Raw genomic sequence first — 13,212 nt, 5'->3', positions numbered from 1 at the left:
TCAAAGTATTGTGTGTATTGTAATTATATCTCCAGGTAGGAGATATTGCATTGGGTTAGTGAGTGTCTGTAATAAATAACTATTTTTATGCCTACACTGTGTGGTTCTTTTTCACTTAATAATGGTGAAACAAGCTGCTTTACACTCCTTCTGGACTAAACCTGAAGGCTGCTCCCCACAGCTACCACTTAGAGAGCTTTCTAAGGTTGTCTAAACCACTAAAAACACCATATGGATCGTCTGGATTGGTGCATGGTGCTATACTTCAATAGGTGTGCACCATATACCAAGTCAGCCTCTTACATCCCCCCATTATTCTTTTAAATCCAACTATCAGACTCACATGTCCACCACTCAAATTAGCTCAATTTTCACTAAACTAATCCGCCACTAATCCTTTTTGGGATCCGGAGAAGCGTGCTACCCGCCGAAAAGCACCTCAATGCTTCGTCAGGAGTAGTAAGCGCTATGGAAATACAATTACAATACAATGCAATACATTCCCCTGTGAGGTCCCACTCTGCATTATTCACCTAATGTCTCTCTCCGCTGCTACACTCCCCTGTGAGGTCCCACTCTGCATTATTCACATATTGTCTCTCTCCGCTGCTACACTCCCCTGTGAGGTCCCACTCTGCATTATTCACATAATGTCTCTCTCCGCTGCTACACTCCCCTGTGAGGTCTCTCTCTGCATTATTCACATAATGTCTCTCTCCGCTGCTAAACTCCCCTGTGGGGTCTCTCTCTGCATTATTTACATAATGTCATCTCCGCGGCTACACTCCCCTGTGGGGTCTCACTCTACATTATTCACATAATGTCATCTCCGCGGCTACACTCCCCTGTGGGGTCTCTCTCTGCATTATTTACATAATGTCTCTCTCCGCTGCTACACTCCCTTGTGGGGTCTCTCTCTGCATTATTTACATAATGTCTCTCTCCGCTGCTACACTCCCCTGTGGGGTCTCTCTCTGCATTATTTACATAATGTCTCTCTCCGCTGCTACACTCCCCTGTGAGGTCTCTCTCTGCATTATTCACATAATGTCTCTCTCCGCTGCTACACTCCCCTGTGGGGTCTCTCTCTGCATTATTTACATAATGTCTCTCTCCGCGGCTACACTCCCCTGTGAGGTCCCACTCTGCATTATTTACATAATGTCTCTCTCCGCGGCTACACTCCCCTGTGGGGTCTCTCTCTGCATTATTTACATAATGTCATCTCCGCGGCTACACTCCCCTGTGGGGTCTTACTCTGCATTATTACATAATGTCATCTCCACTGCTACACTCCCCTGTGAGGTCCCACTCTGCATTATTTACATAATGTCTCTCTCCGCTGCTACACTCCCCTGTGAGGTCCCACTCTGCATTATTCACATAATGTCTCTCTCCACTGCTACACTCCCCTGTGGGGTCTCTCTCTGCATTATTTACATAATGTCTCACTCCGCGGCTACACTCCCCTGTGAGGTCCCACTCTGCATTATTCACATAATGTCTCTCTCCGCTGCTACACTCCCCTGTGAGGTCCCACTCTGCATTATTCACATAATGTCTCTCTCCGCTGCTACACTCCCCTGTGAGGTCCCACTCTGCATTATTCACATAATGTCTCTCTCCGCGGCTACACTCCCCTGTGAGGTCCCACTCTGCATTATTTACATAATGTCTCTCTCCGCGGCTACACTCCCCTGTGAGGTCCCACTCTGCATTATTTACATAATTTCTCTCTCCGTGGCTACACTCCCCTGTGGGGTCTCTCTCTGCATTATTTACATAATGTCATCTCCACGGCTACACTCCCCTGTGGGGTCTCACTCTGCATTATTCACATAATGTCCTCTCCGCTGCTACACTCCTCTGTGGGGTCTCACTCTGCATTATTTACATAATGTCTCTCTCCGCTGCTACACTCCCCTGTGGGGTCTCTCTCTGCATTATTTACATAATGTCTCTCACCGCTGCTACACTCCCCTGTGGGGTCTCTCTCTGCATTATTTACATAATGTCTCTCTCCGCTGCTACACTCCCCTGTGGGGTCTCTCTCTGCATTATTTACATAATGTCTCTCTCCGCTGCTACACTCCCCTGTGGGGTCTCTCTATCCATTATTTACATAGTGTCTCTCTCTGCTGGTACAATCCCCGTGGGGTCTCTCTCAGTGTTTGCATAATGTATCGCCCCTCTGCTACAGCCCTCTGTGGGGTCTCTCTCTGCAATACTTAACATAAAGTATGTCTCTGCTGCGTCACTCCCCTGAGTGGTCTCACTCTGTATTACTTACAAATGCCTCTCCCCACCGGGGGCCTCTCTTTGCATTATGTAGGTGCCTTTGCAGGTATCCGCACTGTTGTTTAAGCTTCCCTTAACAGATCTCCCTCCACTGCTTCCTCTCAGGCCCCATCTTTGTTCCCTCATTCCATTGGTATTTTTCTCTAGTTCCCACATTCTCACAAAATGGAATGTTTCTCCACTATTTGTTCTCTCGTATATTCAATCCAAATGTCTCAATGTCTTCTTTGCATTCTGCCATTGGATCCCAACTTATTATATACACTCTCCCACACTTTCTATCTTCTGTCTCTGCATGTCACTCTTTCCAGCATTTACACTCCCATGTCCTCCAGATTTAAACTTCGCTCTCTCTGTTGTTCACAATCCCCTGTGGGCTCTCTCTTCGACAGTCACACTCATGCACAGGGTCGAAGTCTGTTGTTTACAGTGTGCTGTGAGATCTCACACCATGAATGTCTCTCTCCATTGTTTCCTGAGCGAGGTACATCGGGGTCTTGAGAATGGATGGCTTTGTGTGCCATGCATGCAATTTTCAACTGTATCCGAGCTTCATATGGGAGCCATTTCAGGGCCAGCCGGTCCGGAGAGATGTGGTTTAATTTTTTAGTGCCCGTTACGAGCCTAGCCGCAGCATTGAGGGCCAGCCTTCTAACTACTTGCTTCACACTCTGGAGTATGATGTATTTACTCTGTGCATGGCATTTGTCTCCTGTGATGTCTCTCCCCATTGTTTCCTCTCTTCTAAGTACTTGCTTTGCACTCTGGAGTATGATGTATTTACTCTGCTCATGGCATTTGTCTCCTGTGATGTCTCTCCCCATTGTTTCTGTTCCTTGATGACATCCCTGCCATTCGTTTTCGGTCCCTATTTTTGTCTCTGTATTAACACTCCCCTCTGAGATGGCTCTCCACTGTTTACAGTTTCTTGTGGTATCTCTTATTGTCATGCCTATTGTCTCACCCTTTTGTTAACACTCCCCTATAGGTGTGTCCTGTATGGGCCTCCTTCCAAAATGTACACTTCCCAATGGTTCTACTTCCTTTCAGGTCACTCACTGGCTTTCACAGCTACCCTTTCCTGCACTGCATTCACGCCGAATCTCACTTTCCCTTAAAAAGGTGAGCTGGGTGGACCTAACGTTCCCCGGCTTACCCTTACTTACCATCAGCCCTCAGGTCGTGTGTTCCAGGCTGCAGTTTACACCTCATTCTGGTGGTATTGCCTCATCAGGCGAGATGGTAGTATAAAACCAGGTCCCCACTTATGAGGAAGAATGATTAGGAAAGGTCAGTAAGCTAGCTTTCAAAACATTGTAACTTTGAGAAGAACCCCCAACCCACTAACACATTAGTTGTACCTAACTCTCAGCCCTTAACCCTCCTGCCTAGTTATCAACTGTTCTAACCAAAACCAAAAACTCCATCATCTACTCCAATCATGCCTCCTAGCTCTGACCACCCTTCTTCCAAACAACTGCGGGCCATGTTATCAAGGAACGGCGATAAAATAGAAGCCCAGGTTCTGGTGTGAACCTGGGCTTCTATGGGAATTCACAAGGGCATATTATCAAGCCCATTATCGCCGCTTTAGCGGCAGTTTCCTGCCGCTAAAGCGGCGGTAATGTTATCGCCCTTCCTTGATAATATGGCCCTGCATCATCTACTCCAATCATGCCTCCTAGCTCTGACCACCCTCCTTCTAAACAACTGCACCATCTACTCCAATCATGCCTCCTAGCTCTGACCATCCTTCTTCCGAACAACTGCATCATCTACTTCAATCATGCCTCCTAGCTCTGACCACACTTCTACAAAACAACTGCATCGTCTACTCGAATAATGCCTCCAAGCTCTGACCACCCTTCTTCCCAACAGCTGCATCATTTACTCCAAACATTCCTCCTAGCTCTGACACTCTTCTTACAAACAGCCCTGACCAACCTTCTTCCAAACAACGACATCATGTACTCCAATCATGCCTCCTAGCTCTGACCACCGTTCTTCCAAACAACTGCATAATCTACTCCAGTCATGCCTCCTAGCTCTCACCACCCTTCTTCCAAACAACGACATCATGTACTCCAATCATGCCTCCTAGCTTTGACCACCCTTCTTCCGAACAACTGCATCATTTACTCCAATCATGCCTCCTTGCTTTGACCACCTTTCTACAAAACAACTGCATCATCTACTCGATTCATGCCTCCTAGCTCTGACCAACCTTTTTCCAAACAACTGCATCCAATCATGCCTCCTAAGTTTGACCACCCTTCTTCCAAACAACTCGGACCCCCCTTCTTCCAAACAACTGCATCATCTACCCCAAATATGCCTCCTAGCTCTGACACTCTTCTTACAAAGGGCCCGATTCACAGAACTAACTTAAGACAAAATCCTAAACGTACTACTTTTGGTATTCATGGAAGGCATTTAGTAGTAGCAAAGTTAGGATTTTGTCTTAAGTCTGTCTTAAGTCTGTCCTAAGTTTGTCTTAAGTTTGTCTTTAGTCTGTCTTAAGTCTGTCTTAAGTTTGTCTTAAGTCTGTCTTAAGTCTGTCCTAAGTTTGTCATAAGTTTGTCTTAAGTATGTCTTAAGTCTGTCCTACTACGTTTGGTATCCACAGAAGGCATTTAGTAGTAGTAAAGTTAGGATTTTGTCTTAAGTTTGACTTAAGACAGACTTAATACAGACTTAAGACAGACTTAATACAGTCTTAAGAGAAACTTAAGACAAACTTAGGACAGACTTAAGACAGACTTAAGACAGACTTAAGACAAAATTAGGACAGACTTAAGACAGACTTAAAACAGACTTAAGACAAAATCCTAACTTTACTACTACTAAATGCCTTCTGTGAATACCAAAAGTAGTAAGTTTAGGATTTTGTCTTAAGTTAGTTCTGTGAATCGGGCTGAAACATCCCTGACCACCCTTCTTCCAAACAATTGCATCATTTACTCCAATCATGCCTCCTAGCTCTGACCACCCTTCTTCTGAACAACTGCACCATCTACTCTAATCATGCCTCCTAGCTATGACCACCCTTTTTCCAAACTACTGCATCATTTGCTCCAATCATGCCACATGGTTCTGACCACCCTTCTAAACAAATGCATCATCTACTCCAAATATGCCTCCTAGCTTTGACCACCCTTCTTACAAAGAACTCTGACCACCATTCTTCCGAACAACTGCATCATCTATCCCAATCATGGCTCCTTGCTCTGACAACCCTTCTTCCAAACAGCTGCTTCATCCACTCCAATCATGCCTCCTAGCTCTGACCACCCTTCTTCTGAACAGTTCTGACCACCCTTCTTCCAAACTACTGCATCCCCTACTCCAATCATGCCTCCTACCTCTGACATCCTACTTTTGAACAACTGAGTTATCTACTGCAATCATGCCTCTTACCTCTGACCACCCTTCTTATAAACAAATGCACCATCTACTCCAATCATGCCTCCTAGCTCTGACCACCCTTCTTCCAAACAACTGCATCATCTACTCCAATCATGCTTCCTAGCTCTGACCGCCCTCCTTCTAAACAACTGCACCATCTACTCCAATAATGCCTCCTAGCTCTGACCACCCTTCTTCCCACCCTTCTTCCAAACAACTGCATCACCTCCTCCAAACATGCCTCCTGGCTCTGACCACCCTTCTTCCAAACAACTGCATCACCTCCTCCAATCATGCCTCATAGCTCTGACCACCCTTTTTCCAAACACCTGCATCATCTTCTCCGACCAACCTTCTTCCAAACAACAGTATCATCTACTCCAGTTATGCCTCCTAGCTCTGTCCACCCTTCTTCTGAACAACTGCATCATCTACTCCAATCATGCCTCTTAGTTCTGACACCCTTCCTATGAACAACTGCGTCATCTACTCCAATCATGCCTCCTAGCTCTGACACCCTTCTTCTGAACAACTGCATCATTGACTCCAGTTAGCCTACTAGCTCTGATCACCCTTCTTCCAACCAGCTGTGACCACCCTTGTTCCAAACAACTGCATCATCTACTCCAATCATGCCTCCTAGCTCTGACCACCCTTCTTATGAATAACTGCGTCAACTACTCCAAACATGCCTCCTAGCACTGACCACCCTTGTTCCAAACACTTGCATCATCTACTCCAATCAAGCCTCCTAGCTCTGACCACCCTTCTTCCAAACAACTGCATCATCTACTCCAATTATGCCTCCTAGCTCTGACCACCCTTCTTCCAACCAGCTGTGACCACCCTTATTCTAAACAACTGCATCATCTACTCCAATCATGCATCCTAGCTCTGACCACCCTTGTTCCAAACAACTCCATCATCTACTTCAATCATGCCTCCTAGTTCAGACCACCCTTCTTCCGAACAACTACATCATCTACTCCAGTCATGCCTCTTAGCTCTGACCACCCTTCTTCCAAACAACTGCATCATCTACTCCAATCATGCCTCCTAGCTCTGACCACCCTTTTCCAACCAGCTCAGACCACCCTTCTTCCGAACAACTGCATCATCTACTCCAATCATGCCTCCTAGCTCTGACCACCCTTCTTATGAATAACTGCGTCATCTACTCCAAACATGCCTCCTAGCACTGACCACCCTTGTTCCAAACAACTGCATCATCTACTCCAATCAAGCCTCCTAGCTCTGACCACCCTTCTTCCAAACAACTGCATCATCTACTCCAATTATGCCTCCTAGCTCTGACCACCCTTCTTCCAACCAGCTGTGACCACCCTTCTTCCAAACAACTGCATCATCTACTCCCATCATGCAGCCTAGCTCTGACCACCCTTCTTATGAATAACTGTGTCATCTACTCCAATCATGCTTCCTAGCTCTGACCACCCTTCTTCCAAACAACTGCATCATCTACTCCAGTCATGCCTCCGTGCTCTGACCACCCTTCTTCCAAACAACTCTGACCCCCCTTCTTCCAAACAACTGCATCATCTACTCCAATCATGCCTCATAGTTGTAACACCCTTCTTCCAAACAACGGAATCATCTAACCCAATTATGCCTCCTAGCTCTGACCACCCTTTTTCTAACCCGCTGCCTCATTTGCTCCAATCATGCCACATAGTTATGACCACCCTTCTAAACAAATGCATCAACCACTCCAAATATGCCTCCTAGCTTTGACCACCCTTCTTACAAAGAACTCTGACCACCATTCTTCCGAACAACTGCATCATCTATCCCAATCCTGCCTCCTAGCTCTGACCACCCTTCTTCACCACAGCTGCATCATTTACTCCAAACATTCCTCCTAGCTCTGACACTCTTACAAACAACTGTATTATTTACTCCAATCATGCCTCCTAGCTCTGACCACCATTCTTCTAAACAGCTGCATCATCTGGTCCAATCATGCCACATAGCTATGACCACCATTCTAAACAAATGCATCATCTACTCCAAATATGCCTCCTAGCTTTGACCACCTTTCTTACAAAGAACTCTGATCACCCTCCTTCTAAAAAACTGCATCATCTACTCCAGTCATGCCTCCTAGCTCTGACCACCCTCCTTCCAAACAACTCTGACCACCCTTCTTACTAACATAGCCAAAATGCTGCTTTCATGCACCATTCCCTCGCCAAACATCTCATGCCCCTCTCTTGGTATCACTGCCTGCGTTCCCCACCCTCCCTTTCCTAGCTGTAAGCATTCACTAGGCAATGCCTCAGCCCTTCCAGACTAGTGCATCATCCCTCTCTTATACCATCATAGCCTGCTTTATAGCAGCAGCGAAAAAAAAGCTGCCAACCTGCCACATCTGCAAATGGACCAACACATGAACCAGAACAAAATAGAGAGGTAATGAGCCAGCCAACCACCCCTCAAACCTGAATTGGGAAAAAGAGGGCGTAGAGGAGGAGCCAAAATCTAGGCTACCCAGAGGATTCACCAGGAAGAAAGCCTTCCCTCCTGCCCTTGACCTTTGCACCATCTGCACAGCAAAACCTGCCCTGGTCTAATCACAAATCCAAATAGCCTGGAGAGCGCCACTTGCCGAAAGCAACCTGGAGGAGATGTTATGTGGCTTCCTCTCCCCCTATGGGATAGGTCATATGGCCTCTTCTCAGGGTAGATCTCATATATGAATGAATTAAATGGCACATATGTGGCACACTGCTACTCCAAGGACTGTCCTGGCTCTTCACCTCTGCTGTCAGCTGCTTAATATGGTCTAAACTCTTAGTCTTGATTAAAAAGCCATGTTTTCATTTTCTTTCTAAACTGAGAGTTGGCTGTGGCTGTCCGTAGCTCAAGAGGCAATTTGTCCATGCCAGTGGCCCTAAAAAAGAGAAGGACTTGCCTCCGACCATAGATCCTCAGATGCTGGGCGTTTTGGCTAAGAAGATATCGGCTGATCGAAGGCATCTAGAAGGAGCATGGAAAGTGATCCTTGTCCTGAGGTACCCCGCGTCAGTCTGATCGGGGGCGCTGTGCAACAGGACAAGGGTCTTAAAGAGAATCCTCCTTTTACCAGGGAGCCCGTGTGATGCCTGCATATGAGGAGACACGTGTGCTCTCAGAGGCAGACCCAACACAGTAGAGGCTGCTGCTTTTGGACCGCCTGCAATGTATTAATAAGATAATCAGGAGACCCGAATAGAAGGCATTTCCCTGGTCTAGCCTTGAAGTTATTAGAGCCTGAGTGACCTGAAGAAGGTACAGACTCCCCTTCTCCAGGGGAGATGTCATGTGGACTCCTCTCATCCAGGGTAACACCACTGGCCATGTGAACTGTGCATTGCTACTGTCCCACACTCCTGTCCCATGTACTGGGACCACTCCTGCTCTGCATGTCAAAGATTTAAGTGTCCATTGTTACATGTCTGTGTCTGTGTGCCCTCTATGTCACGATGAACCCTAGAAATGTGCCTGCATAAGACGACTCTCTGAAGGAACCATTAAGCAGTGACACAGGGTTTCCTCTTCCTTCCCGGAAGTGGAAGCTAGGGTTCCAAGACCCGCCCTCCTCCCTTCGCAGGCCAGTCTCAGAAAGCAGCAGGGTTGGTGAATCTTCTTCCAGTAGGCCTTCAGCAGTAGCCTTGTTGTCAGAGTAGGCTTGTGCCCAGTGCCCAGCCCTCCTGGGCAGGCTGGTCTCATCTCTCCTGTGGGCCACGTGCACTGTTTTTGTCTTCTTGGAACCCTCTGCACCGCTCCTCGAGGGCTCGTGGGTGGGAGACATGCTTTACATCTCCTCTTCTGTGCAGGATGAGTTCAGTTCTGTTCTGTTGTTGGATTATTTTTCATGTTGCTCTTGTTCTTCACGTTTGTTTTGTGTTTTTAGTGGTGTCCTTTTTCTTGACTGTGTTTTTTCCCCCATCCCTTTTCTCTCTCTCTCCTCTCCTCTCTCTCTGTCCCCGTAGGTCCACCACGTCCCACACTCTTCATCAGTACTGCTGCCCTGCCCAGTCGCACCTCACCATGCAGCTAGCCCCCCATTCCAGGCACACAGAGTGCAGGTAAGGCCTAGATCTGCTGCGTCCCTCTTTCATCCCACCAGCCTCCTTGCTTCGCATGCAGTGCCATCTTCCTACAGCAAGTCACATTTACCTACAATGTGTGATGCCTGCTGTGGAATGGCAGCTCTGGACGTCCATCCATAGCACCCTCCTGACCTCATAACACCAGATATCCATTAACCGCCATACAGCCCTCTGGCCACAAGCATACAGCTATCCCTCAGTCCATGTCAAAACCAGCTGGCCTCCACCATCCACAGCACAATCTGGCAGCCTCCACCACCCACCATCCATAGCACAACCTGCCGGCCTACAACACCCACCATCCATAGCACATCCTGCCGGCCTACACTACCCACCATCCACACCGCAACCTACCCGCCTCCACCTCCCACCATCCACAGTAAATCTTGTTGACCTCCAGCACCAATCACTCACAGCACAACCTGCCATCCTCCACCACCTACCATCCATAGTACAACCTGCTTACATCCACCTCCCACCATCCGCAGCACAATCTGCCCGTTTCAGCCTCCACCATCCACAGCACAACCTGCTGGCCTCCACCACCCACCATCCATAGCACAACCTGTTGGACTTCACCATCCACAGCACAACCTGCCGGCTTCCACCTACCACCATCTATGGTACAGCCTGCTGACCTCCAGCACCAATTACTCACAGCACAACCTGCCTTCCTCCGCCACCCACCATCTATAGCACACCTGCTGGCCTCTACCACCCACCATCCATAGTACAACCTGCTTACATCCACCTCCCACCATCCATAGCACAACCTGGCGGCCTCTACCTCTCACCATCCATGGTACAGCCTGCTGACCTCCAGCACCCATCACTCCATAGTACATCCTGCCTTCCTCCAGCACCCATCATCCACAGCACAACCTGCTGGCCTCCATCACCCACCATCTATAGTACAGCCTGCAGGCCTACACCACCCATCATCCATAGCACAACCTGCTGACCTCCAGTACCCATCACTCACAGCACAACCTGCCTTCCTCCAGCACCCACCATCCACAGCACAACCTGCCGGCCTCCACCACCCACCATCCACAGCACAACCTGCCTGCCTTCACCACTCACCATCCATAGCACATCCTGCTGGACTCCACCATCCACAGCACAACCTGACGGCCTTCACCACCCACCATCCACAACGCAACCTGCCCGCCTCCACCTCCCACCATCCACAGTAAATCTTGTTGACCTCCAGCACCAATCACTCACAGCACAACCTGCCACCCTGCACAACCCACCATCCATAGTACAACCTGCTTACATCCACCTCCCACCATCCGCAGCACAATCTGCCAGTCTCAGCCACCCACCATCCATAGCATGGCCTGCTGACCTCCAGTACCCATCACTCACAGCACATCCTGCTGGCATTCACCCCTCACCATCCACAACACAAGCTGCCGGCCTCTACCACCCACCATCCACAGCACAAGCTGCCAGCCTCCACCAGCCACCATCCACAGCACAAGCTGCCAGCGTCCACCTCCCACCACCGGTGGTATGACCTGATGGTCTCCAGCTCGCTTCATCCATAAGGCAACTTACAGGCCTCCACCACCCATCATCCATAATACGACCTACTTACATCCATCACCCACCATCAATAGTATGACCTGCTTATCACCACTGTGCACCATCCACAACTCAACCACCCAGGGCAAAACCTGCTGGCCTCCACCACCTCCTATTCATAGGACAAATGGCTAACCTCCGCCACACCCCTTCACCACCTTAAGTACAGTGTGCCGAACTCCACCACTCACCATCCATAGCAGAACCTGTTGACCTACTTCACCCACCATCTACAGCACAACCTGCTGGCCTCTACCACCCACCATCTACAGCACAGTCTCCTAGCCTTTGGCACCAATAGTTGTTATCGCAAACTGGAGTACCCACCATCAGTAGCACAACATTATGGCCTCCAACAGCCATCATCCACAGCACGCCCTGCCTCCTTTTACCATGAACAGCACAAACTAACACAACATAGTGTGTGCTGGCAGTCATATCACCACTTACTCATCACCCGAAGAGCAGCACTTTGATGTTTGTATCTACTGCTGTCCCATCCAAAACTATGCGCTGCTCTCCCCACGACCACCCACCAGTCATACCACATAATTTTGACAACCACTACGTCTAGCCACCATCCATATTACAACATGCCGACCACACTCATCAGCCTTAGCATAAGATGCTAGGACCACCACCCACTATTTATAGTACAACCTTTCAACCGAAAGCCCCTCTTTACTGCCACATACGGTCAGTGACACATCCCAATGATCTTCACTAGCACCACCCTATCTTCATAGTGTAATGTGACAAAACAATTGCCACGAACATTCAACACCGCCACTGGATGACCATTCAAAGCACCATCTGCTGATGTCACCATTTTCACCATCCATAACACAGCTGGCCAACCTTCACTACTTCCCATCTGTAGTACAACTTGCTGAACTTAATCTGGCCAGCCATAACTTCCAGTAGCACCTGCCATCCACAGCACAATATGTTGTCCACTAACAGTCACTGCACGACGTACTGACTTGCTACCATCTAAAGCATATGTTCAGTCTCACCTCTACCATTCATGGCACAGTGTGCTGACCTCCATCAGCTTTTACCATCCTTACCACCCATCATTAATAGCGCAATGTGTTGACCTCCGCCACATCCCAACATCCATATCACAAAGTGCTGATTTCCAACACCACCCATCATCCACTTAACAACTCATGCACACTCTGACAACCAGTCTGGGACCACTTCGCTAGCTGACAGATAATGACATGCATGTCTGCCTCTAAATATTGGGAGACGTAGGTGGGCCTCTAGGCCCTCGGATAAGAGCGGCTATTCTTCTGTTCATTTGAAGATGGATGAAAAGTAAGAAGGTTCTGTTTATTCAGTGATCATGGGGCAGAGAAGGTTCTCGAGAGTACGAGTCAGTGCCAAGAGAAGATCAGAACTCAACCCTTCAGCATGGACGGACGGCATCCTCTTCAGAACTGCAGAGTACATGGCGGATCTTATAGCCCATGAATGCACCAAAGGAGCTGGACTCAGTAACAAGGGGAGTACTTGGAGCAAGACTCTTCCCGTTCAATGGATTCAGGCTACTTCCAAAAAGGGAGATGTTTTATGGCAACAACAAGCGGGAACCACTAGAGTGTCAATAGAAGACACTTATGGCATGGACTCTAAGTGGTGGCTCTTTGGCCTCCCGTCTTCACCCTCAAGATACTATGTGGCATAGCATTGCTTGTGGGGTTGTTCGTTGCACTCCCCTTTACTTCCCACAGAGGGGACAGTAGGGCACATCAAAGGGCTGCTAAAGGCGCGTTGACCACGGAAGAGCTCTCTTCTCCGG

General features: G+C 48.4%; 1 protein-coding gene across 1 annotated transcript in view; it reads left to right on the top strand.

Annotated features, from left to right (window-relative positions):
• The window catches only part of LOC146797198 (uncharacterized), a 757,296-nt gene that overhangs the window by 641,664 nt on the left and 102,420 nt on the right, over positions 1-13,212 (top strand). Inside the window, exon 3 of the mRNA XM_085630325.1 lies at positions 9,696-9,791. Coding sequence (XP_085486451.1) covers positions 9,696-9,791 — 96 coding nt within the window. The remainder of the gene's footprint in view (positions 1-9,695; positions 9,792-13,212) is intronic.

This window comes from Triturus cristatus, chromosome 10 (assembly GCF_964204655.1).
Source record: "Triturus cristatus chromosome 10, aTriCri1.1, whole genome shotgun sequence".
NCBI lineage: Eukaryota > Metazoa > Chordata > Amphibia > Caudata > Salamandridae > Triturus > Triturus cristatus.
The sequence above is the reverse complement of the archived record's forward strand: the minus strand, read 5'-3'. Positions and strand labels throughout refer to the sequence as shown.